Raw genomic sequence first — 19,726 nt, 5'->3', positions numbered from 1 at the left:
GCAGTAGTTGTCCTTCAGATGCTTCTTGTGAGACCACACTTAAACTATGAACTTTTCCGGCCTTATATTTAGAGTGTCAGGAATTATGTTCCTGGTTAACATTACCATTTGTATTTGGGATAGAGCTTAACATCAAATAGGAACAAACTCAATAAGTCAGCATAGCTAACGTGCTCTGAACTTGATTGACGTTTCTGACAGCAACACAGTACGTTCTCACAGAAGAATTATTTAGATTGATTTGATTGCAAAGTGCCTGATTTTGCATTTTGGGATTGCAGTGTCGGTCATGAAATTTGACCAACTCTCGAAATCACTGGAAAACCCACTCTTTTCTCTGGAGCCAAGCCAAGGAAAGACACAACCACCTGCCCTTAGTTGGTGTATGTGGAGAGAGTTGAATTAATGGAGGGCTGAGCTAAGCACAGCGAGGAGACCATTCATCAGGATAGGTTTGTTTTTCTTTGTCACCATGTAGGTTCAGTGGCGTCTTCCCCAGCCTGAACATGGCAGTGAAGCGACGTGAACAGACTCTGCAGGATTACAAGCGGCTGCAGTCCAAGGTGGAGAAGTATGAAGAGAAGGATAAGACGGGACCCATCCTGGCCAAGCTGCATCAGGTTTGTGCCAAGCTCAATCAGAAAGGCATTCGGAGAAGCATGACTGTCAGAGGGGTCTGATCACTCAGGCACTGGGTGATATTTTGAGACTTCTGTGGAAACCATTTCCACGAATGTGCAAAGACTAGTCAAAAGAGGATGCAAAGAAACCTTTGGCAGAGAATCCATCGTTAGCAGAGCGGTGAACTAAATGCCTCCCCAAGGGGTTGTTTTGTTCTAGTCTTGGAATGGAATGGGGGTGGGGGCAGGGGGTCAATTCAGCAAGCATCAAATTTAATAGGATTTGTGTGTGTTGAATAATCTAGTAACGCTCTTTCAGACCCAGTAGAATTGCTCCTATATTTTGGAAGGGTAATGCTGAAAGAAGCCATAAATTGCATCCAAAAGAATGAGAGTGTGACTGAAATAATAAAGCCGCTTAAGAGTCCTTCTGCTAAGATGCAATTCAGGAGCATTAATTGACAATAAAGGTTTAGTAAGTTCTGTCACTAAGGCTGCTCCTCAAGTCATGTGACAATTCAGATGTCATGTGTCATGTCTGCTGCAGCAGCATTATTACATCTTGCAGCGAGAGGGGATGCTTGAACCTGCTTCTCTGAATATACACGGGGGAGCCATAACAAGTCCCTGAATGCTACAAGAACACATGGCTTCTCTTCATATTTTATGTGTTTACTGTGGGAATTTCTGGTAGTGACAATGGCAAGGATGATTTCTGCATTCAATGTGAGTCAGCTTTCAATCTGCAGGTGTTAACCTTCTGTTTGCCCAGAGCCTGTAAGAGATCAACCTCTGCAGAACCAGACAGTGCATTTTTTAAAAACTCTGTAAATTGGCCATTGTGATAAATAAATATCATGTCAACATTAAGAACAAAGAAGTCAGGTTCAATAGTAAGAACTTTGGGTTGTTTCTTGTGCATGTAAAAACCAAAGTGTATGAATCAGCGAGTAATTTTGTCCTGATGGCTAAGCAGGAGGGATTCCCTCCCCCTGATAAATTTATAATACGGTTGAGTCAAAAGAAGAGGCGGGAGAGACATTTTCATCAGCTTTGAATAAAACACATAGAAACACCTTCTGCTCTTTTTTCAGAAACTGCTGTGAAGGTGAAAATGCTCCACACAGGAAACAATACCCTGGGTAGGCTTCATTTGCCCTGACATACCTGATTGGCCAGGATCTCCCAGGTGACCAGTCTGGGATGAATGAAGCACTGCCCTTCTAGTATAGGTGTATTTGCCTGCCTTGAAATTGATATGTAGCCAAATCTGATTGGCTCACTAGCATTGTGACATAATAGTGATCAATACACAATCCCTAATTGGCTCAGAGAAGAACGAACCAAGAGAAAAGATGCTGAAGCAACAACACATCTAGCAAACAAGCGAAGAAAGAAAAGCCAACTCAGCTGGAATTTGGAGGAGAAATATTTCAGGGCCTGGAGAAAGGCTGCTTTTGCTCTGAAAATGGTAGAGCCATGATGGCTACTAGGATGCATCTCTCTTCTCTGATTTTTGAATGTCTCTGAGTACAACTTCTTCTCCTAGAGGTAAAGAGAATCCATATTGGCCATGTTATATTGGGGACTGAGTTCAAAAGAAGCATGATTTTCAACGAGGATCTGGAAGTGTTCCAGATAGAAGGTAGCAGCCATTTGTAACCTTTCTTCCACCTTCTCTTCTCCCAGGCGCGGGAAGAACTGAGGCCAGTGAAAGAGGATTTTGAGGCCAAGAACAAGCAGCTTTTGGAAGAGATGCCCAAATTTTATAGCAGTCGGATTGACTACTTTAAGCCAAGCTTTGAATCGTTGATTCGGGCTCAGGTACGATTCCTGCTTTCTTGTCTCCCTTCATTCTGCTTTATTAGATGTGTGCCACCCCGCCCCGGCCCCATCCCATCTGCATTGCAGTTTGGTCAAAATGTTGAATGTCACTTAAATTGGTCCTAACTGAACATTGCATGAGGGTGCAAACAGCCTGTTCTGGAATCCTACACATCATAAGGACCCTGCAAGGCTTTCTTGTGGGAGTAACAGGGATCCAGATGGAGTGGTTGGTGGAAATCTAGTATGCCTGAGTCTGTTGTCCACAGAGCAGCCAGAGTGTCATGTGTGGCTTTCAGCTGAACTTTCTGGGGGGGGGAAAGTCTGATTACTATAAATTGAAGAAGAAAACCGTCACTGTCAGCTTAGATTAGGCTTAGTAGTAGGTTTAGGCCAGCAAGAGCTGGGTTTAAATCCTCACTCAGTCACCTTGTGCCAGTTGCAAACGTGACTTAACTGACCTCACCAGTTGTTGTGAAAATATAAATGGGAGGCCACATATGTCTCTCCCTGAGTTTGTTGGAAGAAGTGCAGGACATATCATTATTTAATTGCCTTTAGGTCTCTATAGTTCTTGAGGTGTACTGAAAGAAGCTAAAAACATTTGCTGGAGGAGATACAAGATTTCCCCTGTTTCTTCCTCCTAGTGTAATTTTCTGTATTGGATCAAAAGGTAGAGTCTGTGCATCTGATGGAGCCTCAAGGCAGTCAATGAAGCAAACCTGCTTGTTTCCTTCCAGCACTCGTAATTGTGCTGTAGGCTGAGGTGATTGATTGATTGATTGATTGATTGATTGATTGATTGATTGATTGATTGATTGATTGATTGATTGATTGATTGATTGATTGATTGATTGATTGATTGATTGATTGATTGATTGATTGATTGATTGGATTTATAGACCGCCTAATCCACAAAAGGCTCTAGGGTTAGGGTTAGTCGGGAATACGGAATAGAACTGAGGTCCCCGACGTTGTGCCTGTAGGAGCCACAGTGTCTACCAACAGCGGTTTGATTCCTCCACAGGAGCGGCGAACTGTAATCTGGTGAACTGGATTTGTTTCCCCTCTCCTACACATGAAGCCTGCTGGGTGACCTTGGGCTAGTCACAGTTCCCTCAGAACTCTCTCAGCCCCACTTACTTCACAAGGTGTCTGTTACGGGAAGAGGAAAGGAAGGAGTTCGTAAGCTGCTTTGAGACTCCTTATGGTTGAAAAAAATGGGGTACAAATCCAAACTCCTCCTCTTCTTTTCTAGCACCCACCATTTTTAGGAAGTGGGTGGAGCCAGCTAGGGTTTTTGCTTAACAAGATTTCTGATCAACTGTTGGAGGTTTGATTGGCTATGCAGATTACTTTAAATCCTCCATTTACCACAGCCGCCACCACAGCACAAAAAATCTACACAGCATTACTGAAGTTAATCTGTGGCTATTATTTTGTGACGCTCGTAGCAGCCATTTTGTTGTTGTGTCCCTCTTGCCACGTCGGAATTCCAGATGTGCCTGCAACCTTTAAAAAGTTGGGGTCTCCTGATATAGGATCCTGCTCATGCTTCCTCTCCCCCAGAAGCATCAGTTAAAGGCTAGGGCGACATGAGGCTTGGCATGGAAGGACCTGCTTTGAGATTTTTCCGTTCCTTGAGCTTTTGACAGATACGTAGATTTTGTCGTATAATATGAAGTGTTTCTTTTAGAGCACAGCAATAAGTAAGAGGTCTGGATTTCTGCAAGTAAGGAAGCCAACTTTATCAATATTTGAATAAAGTTTTTTATACAGTTGACAGGTTTTTCAGTGCAGAGCTTGACATTTTTGTCAGAATTTGGGCAGTGTGGTGGACAGCATGGGAGAGCAGTTCTTTCCACTTGAAGCTTTGCCTTACTTTTGAGGATTTTTTTTAAAAAAAAAACACCCTGTTCTGTCTCTCATGAGGTGTGGAAGCTTGATTTTTTAATAATTAAATGAAACATGGAAGCGTATTACTGTTTAGAACGCACAGTGATTAAGAACAGTTCATACCATGCCGTCAAATTCTGTGTTTTGCGGCTGTGCAAAAATCTGGACCATTTGCAGGTGGGGGCAAGCTCACCGGAGAAGTAATATGTCCAAAGGAAATTACTTAGGCGGATTCCGCATGGGCCAAAAACAGTGGTGTGAAAGCAGTGTAAATCCTTTTACACCATTTTACACCATTTTCACGCCCATGTGGAATCAGCCTTAGTAATTTCCAGGTTCTTAGCTGTGCAAAACTCCAAACCACATCACCTTCTCGGAGGCCTGCTTAAATAAAGAACTGTGCATAATCCCCCTTTCTAGCCTGCTGCCGGAACCCACCTCTGTCCGACCATAGTTTCTTCTCTTTGATATCAGAGCTGGAATGCATTATGTCCCGAAGCATGTGAGTTGTAAATGGACTGAATGCCGCCCCCGGCTGGCTCATTCATCCAGCCACTATTCTTTTCAGGGCCTCTTTCCATCCACGCCTTGTAAAGTTTATTCAGTTTAGCGGAGGGTATTGTGTTACTCAGTAGTCTGTCTAGTTCCGCTTCTCTTCTCAGTGTGTCATTTTTAAAACTGGAAACCGTTTTCCAGACTGCAGTCCTTGCACGTGTGCTGACGAGTGGGCAGATGTATTGGTTTTCTGAACGAGTTCAAAGTGGCGGCGTCCGCAGCCGCTTTTATCTCATTGGCTGCATGATTCCGGGGGTTTCCCTGCCTTGTGGATTTGCAAGAGCAATGCAGCCAAATGGGAGGTGCTTTGCAGTGAAACATGGCAGGCTGATTCCTAGGGCAAATCCCTTGGCCAAGTGGGCACACGAAGCTTGTTAAAGGATTTTGAAAGCCAGACCTGCATTGCTCCGCCCCACCCCCCCTCCGTGGATTACATTTAGTTTGTCCCATAGTTCTTTCACACTCTGATTTCTAGAAGAAAACAGTCATAGAAGAACACAGAGTATGGACCTAATCTGATAGCAAAAAGCTCCCGTATGAGGGTCCAAAACTCCCTGCCAAGTGGACTTTTTTCTCCTGCTGTTTGAGCGATATGAAGCAAAACAGCCTAATAGGATTGTGGCTGATTTTAATAGACTCCGTTCCTGTGCTTCTAGCAGCAGTCTGACCTTTAGGAAGGTTCCTCCCTCCACTTACTTCCAAGGCAAGGAAAGCAGCAGTTTAGCTTTTTTTGCATTGTCAGGCAGCTGCTGAAGCATCAGATGACGCCCTTCTTAAAACAACTAAATGGGTGATCTTCAGCAAGCTGCCAGCTGCATTCAGAAGTCGCAAACCAACCAGGATTTGAACGTGGCGAGAATCAGCCTAAAACTCCTGAGGCTCACAGGCGCCCTTCTTCCTTCCCTCGTGGGATGCACAGGACTGAAGACTTGGTGGGTTAAAACTAACTGCAACTTGTCATGAAGTTGGGCTCTTTAGCAAATTAGCTGTTTGTTTCTGGCCTGAGAGTCACGATTGTAAACTGCAGCTTGATCCTGTTTTGTTGATAAATTTGTTAACAGTGTTTTTGTGAGCTCTGTGATTTGTTGAAAACTCCCCATTTGGATGTTGTTGTTTTATTAAAAGCTGGGCAGTTTGCAAAGGGAGATGGAAGCAGGTGGGCTCAGAGACTTCCAAGGTTCATTCTGGAACCAAACAATCACCTAACTGCAGCAGTATCTCTTGGCATCAGCCCTTCCCGGTTGCCAAGTGGGGCTCACAATGGCCTATTGCAGGGGTAGGGAACCTGCGGCTCTCCAGATGTTCAGGAACTACAATTCCCATCAGCCTCTGTCAGCATGGCCAATTGGCCATGCTGGTAGGGGCTGATGGGAATTGTAGTTCCTGAACATCTGGAGAGCCGCAGGTTCCCTACCCCTGGCCTATTGTATATGGGTGTCATAGGGATGCTTACTGAAAAAAGCATTAAAGTGCAGTGAGAATTGAGGAAAAGAACTCTCTCAGCCCATGCAGAGGAAGGCAATGGCAAACCACCTCTGAAAGTCTCTTGCCTTGAAAATCCTATGGGGTTGCCAGAAGTCAGCTGAGACCTTGACAGCACACACACGGAAGTGCAATTCTACCTGCAGAAAATCCTTCCCTGCAGTCAGGTTACTCAGCTTCCCCTGTTCTGCGGGCTGAAATATCATCCTGGCCGGCCTTCTGTGCAATACAGTTTGCCCCCAGGTGAATACAGTGTTCCAAGGCTAAATATTTCTGGCCGCCCACAAGCTTCATCTAAATTGATGGAGCCAAGTATTTCCCCCTGTTGTAGACTTTGAAGTTCCCACACTTAAGATAAAAGGGAGCGCTGGTTTGTACTCCCTTGTCGATGGGAGGCTTGTAAAGAACACTTCCTTCCCTCCTTGTTCTTATTCTCTGGATAGAAAACCTAAGTCCTGTCCTCTTCTAAAGCTTGTAAGATGTCTAAATTGGAAAGGGGGGGGGGGGCGGTAACAGGTGCAACTGTGTAATATGCTTGTGTCCTGGATGTGCAGCAAACCTGTTCGTTGATGATTTTCAAGGTCCTGAGAACAGGTTTGATTTATTAGCAGCTATTAGCAAAAGAAGCTGATTTTAATATTTGTGCAGTTTGACATGTTTGCAACACCGGGCTCCTGCCCAGCTGTTGGCACATCCCACTGAGTATTTGATAGTGCAAGAAGCCTCAGAGCCTGACAGTGAGCGAGCACAGGAAGTTTCAGCTTGCATAGAACGCTTCATCCGGAGTACATGTGCTAAATAGTTCTGTGTAACTTAAAAAGAACACACACAAAAATAGATCATGTTCAGTGAGAGGTTTCAGCCTCTGCTTCGAATAGGTTTGACTTTTTATTTGAGTATGTTTAGCCTGCCCAACTGTGGAATGAAATCCCAAAGCATAAACAGTTTGGTGTCAAAGACCACTGTGCCTGCTATGGAGTAGTGTTTTTGAGGAATGGCAGTAATCAGGATTATGTATATTTCTGTGCACACAAACACTGCAGGACATGTCTGTGACCAAAGACACACCATATTGTGGAGCAAGCCTGTCAGCTGGTGTCAATAGTCAACTTTGTGTGAGCTGCTCTATTTTGGGGGTTTTAGTGTGCTGAGTGCACAAAGCAACACTTTATTTACTAGCTGTTTTTAAAAAGTGGCTGAACGAACATTTGTCAGGGAGGCTTTAGGCTGATCCTGAACTGAGCAGGGGGTTGGATTAGATGGCCTGTGTGACCCCTTCCAAGTCTGTGATTCCCTCTGTGGAGGGGATGTGGCTCAGTAGAAGAGCACATGGTATGCATGTTGAAGGTCCCAAGTTCTATTCCCGGCATCTCCGAGTTAGGCATCCCAGGAGCAGATTTTTTAAAAAGATCTTTGTCTGCATATGAGGGCCTGGAGAGCCATTGCTATTCAAAGTGTGTAATGCTGAGCTCCGTAGACTGGTGGTCTGGCTCAATAAAGGGCAATTTCATATATATTCAGTGCCACGCTCTGACCTGGATAACCCAGGTAGGCCTTACCTACCCTGATCTGTTTGAACGGAAGACCACCAAGGAAGTCCAGGTTTGCTACAGAGACCCAAGCAGTGGCAAAACCTCTCTCAATATCTCTTTCTTGAAGACCACATGAAGGGCTGCCACATGAAGGGTTGGGATTTTGATGGCAAAAGTAGCAGTGATAATAATTCTGGTCCGAATTTGAAGGAGCATTTTAACGTCAGGGCAGAGGAATGATACAGAAGTGGCTCAAATACACTCAATTTTTGAAGTGTAGCCTAAACAGTAAATTGGTGCACATAGAAGCTTATGCAGAAATCTGGGGTCATCTTTAATTTAATTTTGCAGCACTTATGATGGGGGAAATAAAAGTATCCAGGCTTTGGACCAGTTTGATTACCTCTTTCTCCCATCATTGTGTCCCAAAGTCTCTTTCCATGTTTTCCCTTCATCTCTTTTTTTTATTACAGTATTGTTCAGGAGGGAGAGGGGTGAGCAAAAAAAAAAAATTCAAAATTAAGCATTTTTAAATCTACAAAAACTCAAACAATGAGCTGGAATAAAGCATATTTGCAAAATATGCAAATGTGCATAATTTATTCTGAGTAAAGTCTGTGCTGCATGTAATTAGCACATTAATGGCCTTTCTTTCAAAGTGCAAAGCTTTGCTTTTAGATACCCAGACCCTCCATATTTTTTTCCATTTCTTCACTCTTGCAGTTTTAAAAGATTTTAATTTTGCAAAAAAACAACGTGCACAATTAGGGGGGGAAGCAGCATAATTTGATACTGTCATGGTCCCATTTAATTATTTATTTGTTTTTGTAGTACAGGGTCAGTGTCTTCTCAGTTCACAAAAAAACCCCAGATATTTTCTTAATGCGTCAACTTAAATGTACATACCGGTACATATGTTGGGCTTTTACTCGGCAAGTAAGAGAACCTAGGCTGCAAATTAGAATGATCAAAGAATGTTGATCTCTAGAAGCAGATCTGAGGAGGCTCAGCTGATCTCTGGGCTTAGATATTTGTATTTTGAGCTGTTCTGTTTTTCTTAGAAGAAGCCCTTAAAGTTTCTGTTTGTCAATCTCCCTCAAGTTAGCAGAAGAGGATGTACACTCTTTGGAGTGTGGCGCCCTCCAGTGGACTGATTTGGGTAATCCTTCTGATTTTGACCTTTCCTCCCCCTCTCCACCCAGACATAGAGTGTGACCTGCCCCAAACACTGTTCCGCAGTGTGGCGCTCTAAATTTAGCCTGACTGGTACAGACAGTCCATTGAACCAGAGCAACATCTGGTTCATCACAGAAACCACTGAATGATGATGCCCTGTTAGAACTGGTTCCCTCTCCTGAGCTTGTTCTCCCTGTGGTTTTCTTGATGTTGTATCTATTCCAGATTCGGATATGCAAATAATAATGGCAAGGTTGTGACCAAATCCCCCCAGAAATATTCAGTGAGGAATACTGGCTCTGCCCCTCCACATTATGTGTGAGTGTGTGTGTGGGGGGGGGGGCTGTTGTGGCAGGAGGCTTCTACTGCTGCAGAAGACTGTAGTCACTTACCCTCCTTTTCTGGGCCTGTATGCAAATTAGATCAAGGCTTCTTCCCTGGTTTGTAGGAAAGGATGAATTTGTCAACTAAGTATGTTTGTTGCTCTCAAAACACTAAGAACAGCTGAGAGTTCAGAACTGCTGTTGGAACCGTGGGGTTGAGGGAGTTGGCCACGCAAACCCTTAAGATGTTCTGGGAGGAGTCGGCTTCCCAACAGTATAATCTTGCCCCCTGCTGCTTCCTCCCCAGGTAACCTGTGCAAGTTTACCAAATGTTTCACGTGCACAGGAAGGTCTGTGTGTGATGCTCAGCCTTGTTCCCGGGCATTTACTGCCTGAGGAGACAGCCAACTGGGGGGTGAGTGCAGACCAGTCCTAGATAATCACATTATTGAAAAGCACTATGGGGCCAGCCGTAGGCTGCTTATATATACACACACTCTGTTGGTGGGGGCTGTGCTTTTGGAAACAGGAGGGATGCTGGCATTCACTGATAGGGGCAGCAAGTATGTGAGAAGAGGGAGGGAGGGAGGGGGCTGCCCCCCTCCCATTCCTTGGGGCTGAGCAGTTTAATAGCACAGCAGGGAGCCCTTCCCACTCAGCCCCTGGTGGTTTGGCTCTTCCTATTTTAGTGGTTCTGCTGTTGCTGACTTGATTTCATTAGTCATTGTGTAAACCAGAAGTCCTGCTGAATCACCAGAAAGCACAGCTCTGTTACCTGCTGATCAGAAGGGGGAGCGATGCCACAGATCTCAGTACTCCTATCTCCCTGGGGGCCCCCTGCTCCCCGATCCAGCGGTTAATTCATGAGCCTGGAGAAGGAGGGTGGGGCATTCCAGGCACCTGTTGCGACTGAGGTTGTCCTGGGCTCAGCAGCCTCTCCCCTCGTTTCTCTCAGGATAAAAAAGCCAAGGCACTGTGAGTGTGAGGGGGAGAGCCTGTCTCCATGGAGATGGTGCACATATCTGTACCAGCACCGCTTGCTGTTACTTAATCAAGTGAGAGCCATTCGCCTGGGGGCTGCTCTAGTGGCGTAGCTGAGAGACCTGGCAAACCGGAGTCCTGCAGATGGGTTAATAACATCCTTCATCCTCAGCTCCATGATGCAGTCAAACAGAGAGATTTCTTGGGCTAGTGCATCTCCTGGCTAGCTGGAGCACTCTGCTTCATGCTTTGCTGTTAGGAAAGGAGGAGGAAAGCCGGGCTTCCCTTGCAAGAGTTTGGCTGGATGAGGGTCCTAAGCTCAGCAGCAAGGCTGGGATCTTGATTATGTTTGCAGTCACCTTTTCCAACGAGGCTGGCTCTCAAAGCATCGTGCAGCACAACATGTCAGGGTTGGGGGGGGGGCAAGGAAAATTCACCTGACTGGGCGGGAGGTCAGTGGGAGGTACAAGTGAACTTGGCGGAAGGTGGGCAGGGATGCCAACCTACAGCAGATAGCTGTTCCATTGATCCACAAACTCTTCTGACGTCAGCCTCAGCTTGGGGGTTTGGGAGCGTCTTCCTCCAAGGGAAGCCACAAAGTCTCATCCCAATAAAAGACGGGACTGCCTGTGGCCATCCTGGTTCCAGACTCTCCATTCCCACCATTGATTGGAATCCCTAAGCCAGGGGTCTCCAACAGGTAGTGGATGAGTTCCTATTAGATGCCAGCTGCTGCGGAGTAACTCATGTGTTCTCCTAGAAGACTCGGGGAGGGGGGGGATCTCAGCTGGACTGCTGCTTTTTAATTTTTAAAAACTTATTTCCTAGGATTTTTCTCCACTGATAACTTCAGTGTTGATGCTTTTCCTAGCCCTGCTTCTAGGCCAAAACAAAACCTGGCAGTTTGAGGATAGGGTGGAGTAGCTTAAGGGATATGTTTCAGTAGTTTGAAGTAGCTCCTTAAGAGAAGGATGCTAACTTGTGTCCTGAGCCACAGCTCAGTGTGAACTGAAAACGGAGGAGGGGGGAATAATTACTTGTGTACAATTTTTTAAGAAGAGGAGTTTGGATTTATATCCCCCTTTCTCTCCTATAGGAGACTCAAAGGGGCTTACAAACTCCTTTCCCCCCCTAACAACAAACACCCTGTGAGGTAGGTGGGGCTGAGAGAGCTCCGAGAAGCTGTGACTAGCCCAAGGTCGCCCAGCTGGCATGTGTCGGAGTGCACAGGCTAATCTGAATTCCTGAGGTAAGCCTCCGTAGCTCAAGCAGCAGAGCGGGGAATCAAACCCGGTTCCTCCAGATTAGAATGCACCTGCTCTTAACCACTATGCCACTGCCACTATGATTATGTCTCAATAGTGGTAAAAGTACACATAAGCACCTTCTGACATCAATGGGGTGGGAGTCTCCAAAAGCCATCTAGCATCAGAACCAGCGTTATTTTTTAAAGGGCAGAATTTCATCTTAGATTTTAATGGTCCTGGATGACAGCAGAATGAACCAATCAAGTTGGAAATTAACATCAGGACAAGAGCTGGTGATGAGTGGTGCTCCTCTGGATGGGAAGTCCTTGGGTGACGCTTACCTGATTTAATAGTCATTTCAGCCAAGGCCATCTTATTTCCCCAATATTGATCCAGTAATGGATTTTTTTAAAGCAAAGCTTCTTGCAGAATGGAACAGCTACCCAACATGCAGCTGGTCTTGCATAACGATTGCAAGGCAAGGGTAGCATCGATGGAAAAGCTGGGATTTGGAACTTCCATGTGGAGCTTATGCCGTCGGCTCTGGTTGCTATGGTGATCCACGAAAGGGACAGTAGCAGCAAGGGCAGCAGTGGGGTCTAGTGGGCTGCTCACAAGGTGTCAGACATCCTCAAGTTGTAAATCCTCTTCTTCCTAATTGGCTGGCAGTGACCTTGAGAGGAAGGCACACAACCCCTTGGGCGCTTATGGATAACATGGGGATGATAATAATAGCCACCTTGTGGGGGCGTTGGGAGGATTAGCCAGCATTTGTGAAAATCCCATCAATGCTTGACTGCCCATGAAATGGTTCCAAGGGGAAAAGTGTTAATCTGGGCCTGTCTGCCCCTGCGTCGGGGCGTGAACTTCCTTGCTCTCCGCCTCCCCTATAGAAGCAGCTTGTTGCACTTTACAGCAAGCGAACCAGGAGCTGCCGCCGCCACCCCTCTGTGGAAAGGTCAGAGTTCATGACTCTTATGCCACCTCCTCTGCATTGTTCTGGATGGCCGTGTAGGCGGGGGGTGTGTGTGTGTCACTGCCTGATCATGACCAACCCATACAGCGGATCCCTTCCGATGTGAACAGACAAGCCCAGCAGCTGTGCTCCTCCCGGACTCTTCTTCTCCAACTTGAGAGAAGGGAACTTGCAGCGAAGCACAAGTGTTCTGAATTGTCCGCTCTTGTCTTTCTTTAAACTTGCTGGATGTCTCTAGTGGAATGTGCATCTCAGGAGCTGTTTTGTTCAGGTACAAGAAGGGTGTCTGGGAAGATGCTGCTGTCATACACTCCTTCCAGCTCACTCAGCTACACGCCTCTCTTCCATACTTGGACCAACTCTGGGGGCTGATGACTTGCTTTCCAACTGATTGGGAAGTGGCAACGGTACTTAGAATGAATAAAAATCGACTTCTCTTTCCCATTGTGGAAAAGGGGGGAAAGGCAGGGTTACTGGATACCTTTGGGTGCCATCCACCAGTACCTTCCATGAACGCTATGGAAGCCTAGATTGAATGTGACAGCTTATCCAAAAAGGGTGGCTTGATTAGTGTGCTGACAGCATGAAGTTTCTTGCCCTTCATGTTTGAAGGGGGGGGGGGAACCACATCCAAAGGTAATAGCTCCTCCATCCAACATCTAGCTAATATTATTTCCTTTGAAGTGATGATGTAACAGCACCAAAGTCTTGTACTAAACCATGAACTCCCCACCCCAAAAACATGCTGACTGGCTCTAAAGGTATTTCCATTTTTCCTTTAGAAATTATTTCAAAAGATGCAAGTATTTGGGGCAGTACTTAGGTGTGAGTGGTGGTTAGAGAGGCAGGAAGAGACACTTGTTTAAACTTTTTTTCCCCCAGGGCAAAAATAGATATAATTCTGCAACGGAGCAAAAAATGACTCCCATGCTTTTCCCTTAGGTTGTGTATTACACTGAAATGTACAAAATCTTTGGAGACTTGACGGAACAACTTGATGAGCCTGGCCCGACCGATGAAGAGCGGGAGAAGGAGAACGAAGCCAAGCTGAATGAACTGAGGGCCCTCTCAATTGTGGCAGATGACTGACCTCCAAAGGATACAGCCTTGGAGACGACTCTTGCAAGAGCGGACTAACCACTCCGTTGTTGCTGTTTCACAGAAAGCTCCACTTCCAGTTCTCCAAAGACTTGGGCCTTTTACTTTTAAGCTCATGCAGATATGCTATTTTAATCCAGGTGGAGGGAGGGTACTTGCAGCACTTCTCAAGGTCGCCCTGAAACATGTTGGATGGAGGAGCTATGAATGTTTTTCAGCCTAAGGTCTGTGGCTGTAGTTTCTGCAGTGCCTTAACACAGCTAGTCAAACTGGGATGCCACCACTTCCATGCTCCTAACTGCTGCTGCTTTCTTCCATGGTGCACAGAGGTCATCTGTTCCAGTAGGGATCCTCAACCACTACAGCTACATCATTTTTTCTTTTGTATCTTACTAGGTTGGCTACTGTCAAGCTATGATTGAGCTGTTATGCCTTTAAAAGAGACTGTCAGTACTCAGTGCCATTTTCTAGAACTCCAAGGTTTGGCGGTCTGTATGGACTAGGAGGATGTTTGGTACAGAGTAAAATATGCTGTTGTGTTTTGTCAAAGTGTAATCACTGTGGCCAAGGACATAGGTAAGGCGGGGTATCTCGGGTTCAACTCCCTCATTACATGTCCGAAGCTCCACCCCCTTTTGTGGGTTTTTTGTATTTTTAATGTTATTTCGGTTTTTGGCCTGCAGGGGGCGCAGTTTTTAGGCTAGCAGCATCAAAATTTCAGGGATTTGTTGGGAGACTCTCCTTCTGATACCACCTAGGTTTGGTTCAGGGGGTCCAAAGTTATGGACTCCCAAAGGGAGCTAATAATTGATGGGGCTACCCCTTTGAGGGTCCATAACTTTGGACCCCCTGAACCAAACTTCACCAAACCTGGGTGGTATCAGAAGAAGAGTCACCTGAAGATACCCTGAAAGTTTGGTGCTTCTAGCTTAACAATTGTACCCCTGACAGCAGGCATTCCCCAAATTTCCCCAGATTCTCCTTTTAAATCCACCTTAAAGGGAGAATCTGAGGTCCCCAGTTTAAACATTGCAAGTGATGCTGTTTCAGGGTGGGGGATAATCCACCCCAAAACAGCTATGTTTTCAACGTTGTTTTAATTGGGGACCCCAGATTCTCCCTTTAAGGTGGATTTAAAAGGAGAATCTGGGCTCCCTAGTTTAAGCACCAATGAAAGTGATGCTGTTTAGGGGTGGATTCCAACATCACAGTGGCCACCCATTGGGGGGGGGGCGCAAAACTCAGATTTTGCATCAGACTCCATTTTCCCTAGCTACGCCCCTGCCTGGAAGGGAGGACAGAAGTGGCTGCCGGCTGGGAGCCCAGTCGATGGGGGGCGGGGCAGGGGAGTCTGCCATCCCTGGCCTCGGAGAACTGCTTTTGTGAACACTGAGGCCGGGAGTGGGGCTTGGGGAGGCGTGACCACACCACAGGGGCGAGTGGGAGAGTGGCCACCTTGAACCCCCCCCCCATAAAAAATCTATACCTATGTCACTGACTGGCCCTAGCAAGGAAACTGTGAGGCAAAGGCAAAGCAGCACAGAGAGTCCCTTGTGACCTTAGAGTAGTCCCACAGTTCAAGCGGAGACTCCACAAATGACCAAATGACCCTCAGGTACAGGTGAGTAGGCAGGTGTTTTTTTCTTCTGCTGCTGCGTAATCACCTGAGTTTAATGAGTAAATGACTCTGCACGTCTTGCACATCTCCTGCTTAAGCCCAGGAGAGAACATGGCAAATGTGTAGCATTTCTCAGAGAAGCTTCCCTAGGAATGAGGCCCCACTGATGGCTTCTCTCCCACTTCCCCCAGCCGGAAGGCAACTATCAAGACCCAAACGCTTTACCTTCCTGCAGACCTTCCTAAACTGTTTTAGGATTTAATCAAATGTGAGTCAAGTAGCAAGATAACTCTAGCATCCTTTTGTTTCTGTAACTTGTGTCTAATTCTATTTTTGGATTAAAAAGAATAAAACCCTCAGACTATCTCATGTCATTCTTTGTCTTTCTGTGTGTTGCAGCCACCCCAAAACCCACAGCCTGCCCTCTACTGCATAAAAAGGACTGCTAAGCCTCACCCCATTGGCACGTGAACTTTAACTTTGTTTTTTAAGGGGGGAAGTATTCAGTTGAGGAGCAGATCAACCATGGGGCGTGGCTCAAAGATTAAAGGCAGACTTCTGGGAAATGGTGGACTGATTTGGAAGTACTCTGGCTAATCTCATCATGTCAGTGAGAAGGAGAAGTTACGGTTTTCTTTTACCTCCTCTGATGTAGAAGGACCGGCTTTGATAGGTGGATCCTAGCAGATCTGATCAAAAAGTGACTGCGGGCTTCTGATTTCATCAACAGCAGTGAGACAGAAAAAAGCAAACTGCCAAACAGCTTATATGACCAACCTATTTTTCTACTGTCTACTTTCTCCTTTTTCTTTACAATGGATCTTAAAAGTCTAAAGAAAGGATATTAATTGCAAATAAGCTGTTTTTATCTCTTAGGTGCTGAGAGTTGAAAAGGGCAGCTCAGTCCCAGAGATAAGGACTAAGGACTGCCTCTCAAGCTGTGATATACAAACCCTTTTGTATATGCTTTCAGCTGTTGTCATTAAAGGCCCATCTCTTAAACAAATAAGAGGAGAGTCAAAGGCTGGAAAACTGATAAACCTATGTTGGCATCTTGGGAAATATAGAAGAGAAGAGATGAAGAAAAGATGGCAACCATTTTCCTGCTCCCACAGAGGGCTGAGAAGTACTGTTTAAAAACAGACTTTTTTTCTTTTTAAGTTCACTTTCTAAATTGGATATGAGCTAAATAAACATTTAAGTCAGAGAGGCCCCCCAAGGAACAGCTCAAGATTTGACCTGATTTTTTTTCTGGATTATAATGTTATGGAGTATAATTAAGCAAAATAAAGCTTTTTCTCTGGCAAGTATAACGATTTGACTGAGGACTGAAAAGGTGATGACCATCTGGTGGAGAAACACCGGCATGACGCAGCTGTTTTGAAAGGCGACCGAGAAGAAGTGAGAAGGTAGTTGTTGACTTCTGGTTAACCAACACTATAAAGATGCAGTAGACAACAGGTAGGATACGGATGAGGGTTAAAGCTGATTTGGAAAGTTATTGCAGTCTTCCGATTATTTCAAGAAGAAATTTCAATTTTTTGGAGGACTTTTTTTTCTCTTGGGATTCTTTCTTCACTTCTTTTCATTATTATTCATTTTTAAATGATTACTACGATAACAGCACTCATTATCAAGGAGTAAAAGAATAATCGTACTGTAGAGTAAGCTAAAGAATTTGCAGAACAATTAACAGCTTAGATCATTCTGAAATAATCTTGAAGAGGACTTGATAGAAAAATCTCAACTCCAAAGAGAATTCATCAAAATCAAAAAGTGGAAAGACAAAGGAGCATCAGATAAAGAAGAATAAACATTAGACCAAACTGCACTACTCAAGTAAAATGGACAAAATGATTGTATCAATTAACACTAATGGTCTAAATTCTCCCTCCAAGTAAACAAAAACATTTAATCTATTTGAAAAGCAAGTGCAGATATACTGTGAATACAGAAAATTCATCTAAGGAAAAACCATGAACCTATTTTAGATAATAAGAAATTGGGCAAAGTGTATGTGACATCAACAGATTTTTTAAAAAGGAGTCACAGTTTATAAAAATGGTTCATATATAAACATAGAAGAAGAGATCCTAGTAAGCAAAATTTGCACATTAGTTTGAATTTATGCCCCAAACAAGGCAAGAGATTTTTTGGGGGAAAAAGTTTGAGACAAGAGGAAATAGTAAAGAAATATAGAAAGGACATAGAAGAAATTTTTTTAAAATCAACAATTCAGCTGATATCCCTACTGCAACAATTTGGGAAACTAGTAAAGTTTATGACAATGATTTTAGTAGTTATAGCTGTGACACAAAAGAAAGAAAAATTGGAGCAACCCAAGAAAATATTGGATAGCTTACGACTCTTGGAAGAACAACATAAAAACCGCCTTGATAAAGCAACCTTAATTGAGATCAAGTAGACATGACAGAAGCAGAGTATATACAAGGGAGACATACTGAGAAGTTTATATCAGAATATAGGGATATATTAAATCAACCTACTACAATTCAAGAAATTTCACAAGCCATAGAGGAATTGAAAAAATACAGGGGTTAGTCTGGATAGTCTTACAGCAATGCATTATAAATGCTTGAAAAAAGATTTAATATTACCTCTGCAAAAAGTCATGAATGAAATATTATCATCACCATGGCAAGAAGCTCATTAAACAATGATTCACAAAAAAGTAATGATCCATCACTGCCAAAATCTTATAGACCTATCTCATTGCTAAATGTGGATTAACTTCAATAATTTTAATTTATTTCAATAATTTCAATAATAATACCTTTTACTTCAATAATGGAAAAAAGGTTAAGGAAATGTCCATGAAGGATTGTGTCCACTTCGTAGTTTATGCAATAGAATTTGTGGAAAAAGAAGAAAAGAGAATTCATTTAGGTGCTGAAATAGCATTTGATCATATAGCCTGGTCTTTTTTTCATTCTTGTTTACTGAAGACTCTTGGAAATTTAAATTGTGGCTCAAAAATTATAAACTAAATATAAAGGATTTATATGAAACAACATGTAGAGATCACAATAAATTGAGTCCTAACTAGCTGATGGATTGTAAATTGAAAAAGGAACACATCAAGAATGTCCATTATCTCCACTCTTATTTATTCTTGTCATAGAAGCACCGGCTACTAAGATCAGACAAGATTCTAGGATTAAAGGATTGAAAGTGGATGGAGAGAAGTTTAAAATGAAAAGCTATGCTGATGAAGTAGAACTAACCATTTTAAACCCACAACAGTTGATGCAACATATAATGGAACAAATGGAAAAATTCGGATCCTTTTTGAGCTACAAAATTAACAGGAAGAAGACCAAAATAAGTTTGAAAATCTTAACAAAGCAGGAAGAGTATATTAGTAGGACTACAAGTTGCGAAGAGACCTTAAATCTACTTAAATACTTGGGAATAAACCTGACTGGACAAAATAACACACTATTTAAAGGTAAATATAAAATGACATGGGTGAAGACACAGGAGGATTTGCAAAAAAGGTCCAAAATAAAAACTGCACGTCTAGAAAGAATTCCCACTGTAAAAAATCAATGTATTGCCAAAATTATGTTTTTAATTCCAAACGTTATCCATTCATATATCAGAAAAAAACCTGATGGAATGGCAGAAAAAGATGTCCATGTTTATATTGAACAGCAAAAAGACAAAAATCAGATTTAAAGTTTTACAGGATGAGAAAAAGAGAGGAAGTTTTACAGGATGAGAAAAAGAGAGGAACGCTACTAATGTTAAATTATAATACCAAACCATATGGTCTGATTTGGAGGAAGAAACCGTGTTTCAACAACGTGAAACTTTAGGGACAAAATTTATAAAAATCACAATCTGTCAGATATTAAGAGAAAATATAAAGTGTACTATTTATATTCTAAAAAAACCCAAAAAGAATAATGGTGAAATGTGAAGGATATTACTGAAACAATGTATATACATTAAATCTTTATGATATATATTAATCCTGAAAAGGGGCTCAAAGAGAAATAGACAAACAATTAATTGTATCATGAACTATGACAATAATATGTCGATATAACTTTTATTTTGAGAGAAAAATTCTAGAAATTTATAATAATAATTTTTCAGGGTTTTTTTTTACCTGTTTTGGATTATTAGAATACTAGCAGGGCACCCGTGCTTTGCTACGCATACTTCATCACAGGCTCTCTATGAATTTCAGGGTGACATTCAACATACTTCTTTACAGCCTGTTTATGAACTTTGGGGTGACATGCAGCATATTTCCTCATAGCCTGTCTGTGGACTGATGGGTTTCACATATTTTGCAGCAGCTTCCTGTAGTTGTCTTTTTCTAATGCAATGTGTTATTGCTCTCTTTCACCTGGTGGGCTCCAAAAGACA

The 19,726-nt window shown here is 43.5% G+C and overlaps 1 protein-coding gene across 2 annotated transcripts in view; it reads left to right on the top strand.

The window, feature by feature from the left end:
• Window positions 1–14,439, top strand: part of BIN3 (bridging integrator 3) — a 104,648-nt gene extending 90,209 nt beyond the window's left edge. For both annotated transcript variants that reach the window (XM_048513416.1, XM_048513415.1), the window contains exons 7-9: window positions 479–620; window positions 2,310–2,444; window positions 13,555–14,439. In XM_048513416.1, coding sequence (XP_048369373.1) covers window positions 479–620; window positions 2,310–2,444; window positions 13,555–13,701 — 424 coding nt within the window. In that variant the 3' untranslated portion in view covers window positions 13,702–14,439. The remainder of the gene's footprint in view (window positions 1–478; window positions 621–2,309; window positions 2,445–13,554) is intronic.
• Window positions 14,440–19,726: the final 5,287 nt, after the last annotated feature.

The sequence above is a fragment of the Sphaerodactylus townsendi genome, linkage group LG12, assembly GCF_021028975.2.
Source record: "Sphaerodactylus townsendi isolate TG3544 linkage group LG12, MPM_Stown_v2.3, whole genome shotgun sequence".
NCBI lineage: Eukaryota > Metazoa > Chordata > Lepidosauria > Squamata > Sphaerodactylidae > Sphaerodactylus > Sphaerodactylus townsendi.
Note: the sequence above shows the minus strand (reverse complement) of the source record. Positions and strands in the feature narration are given on the sequence as shown.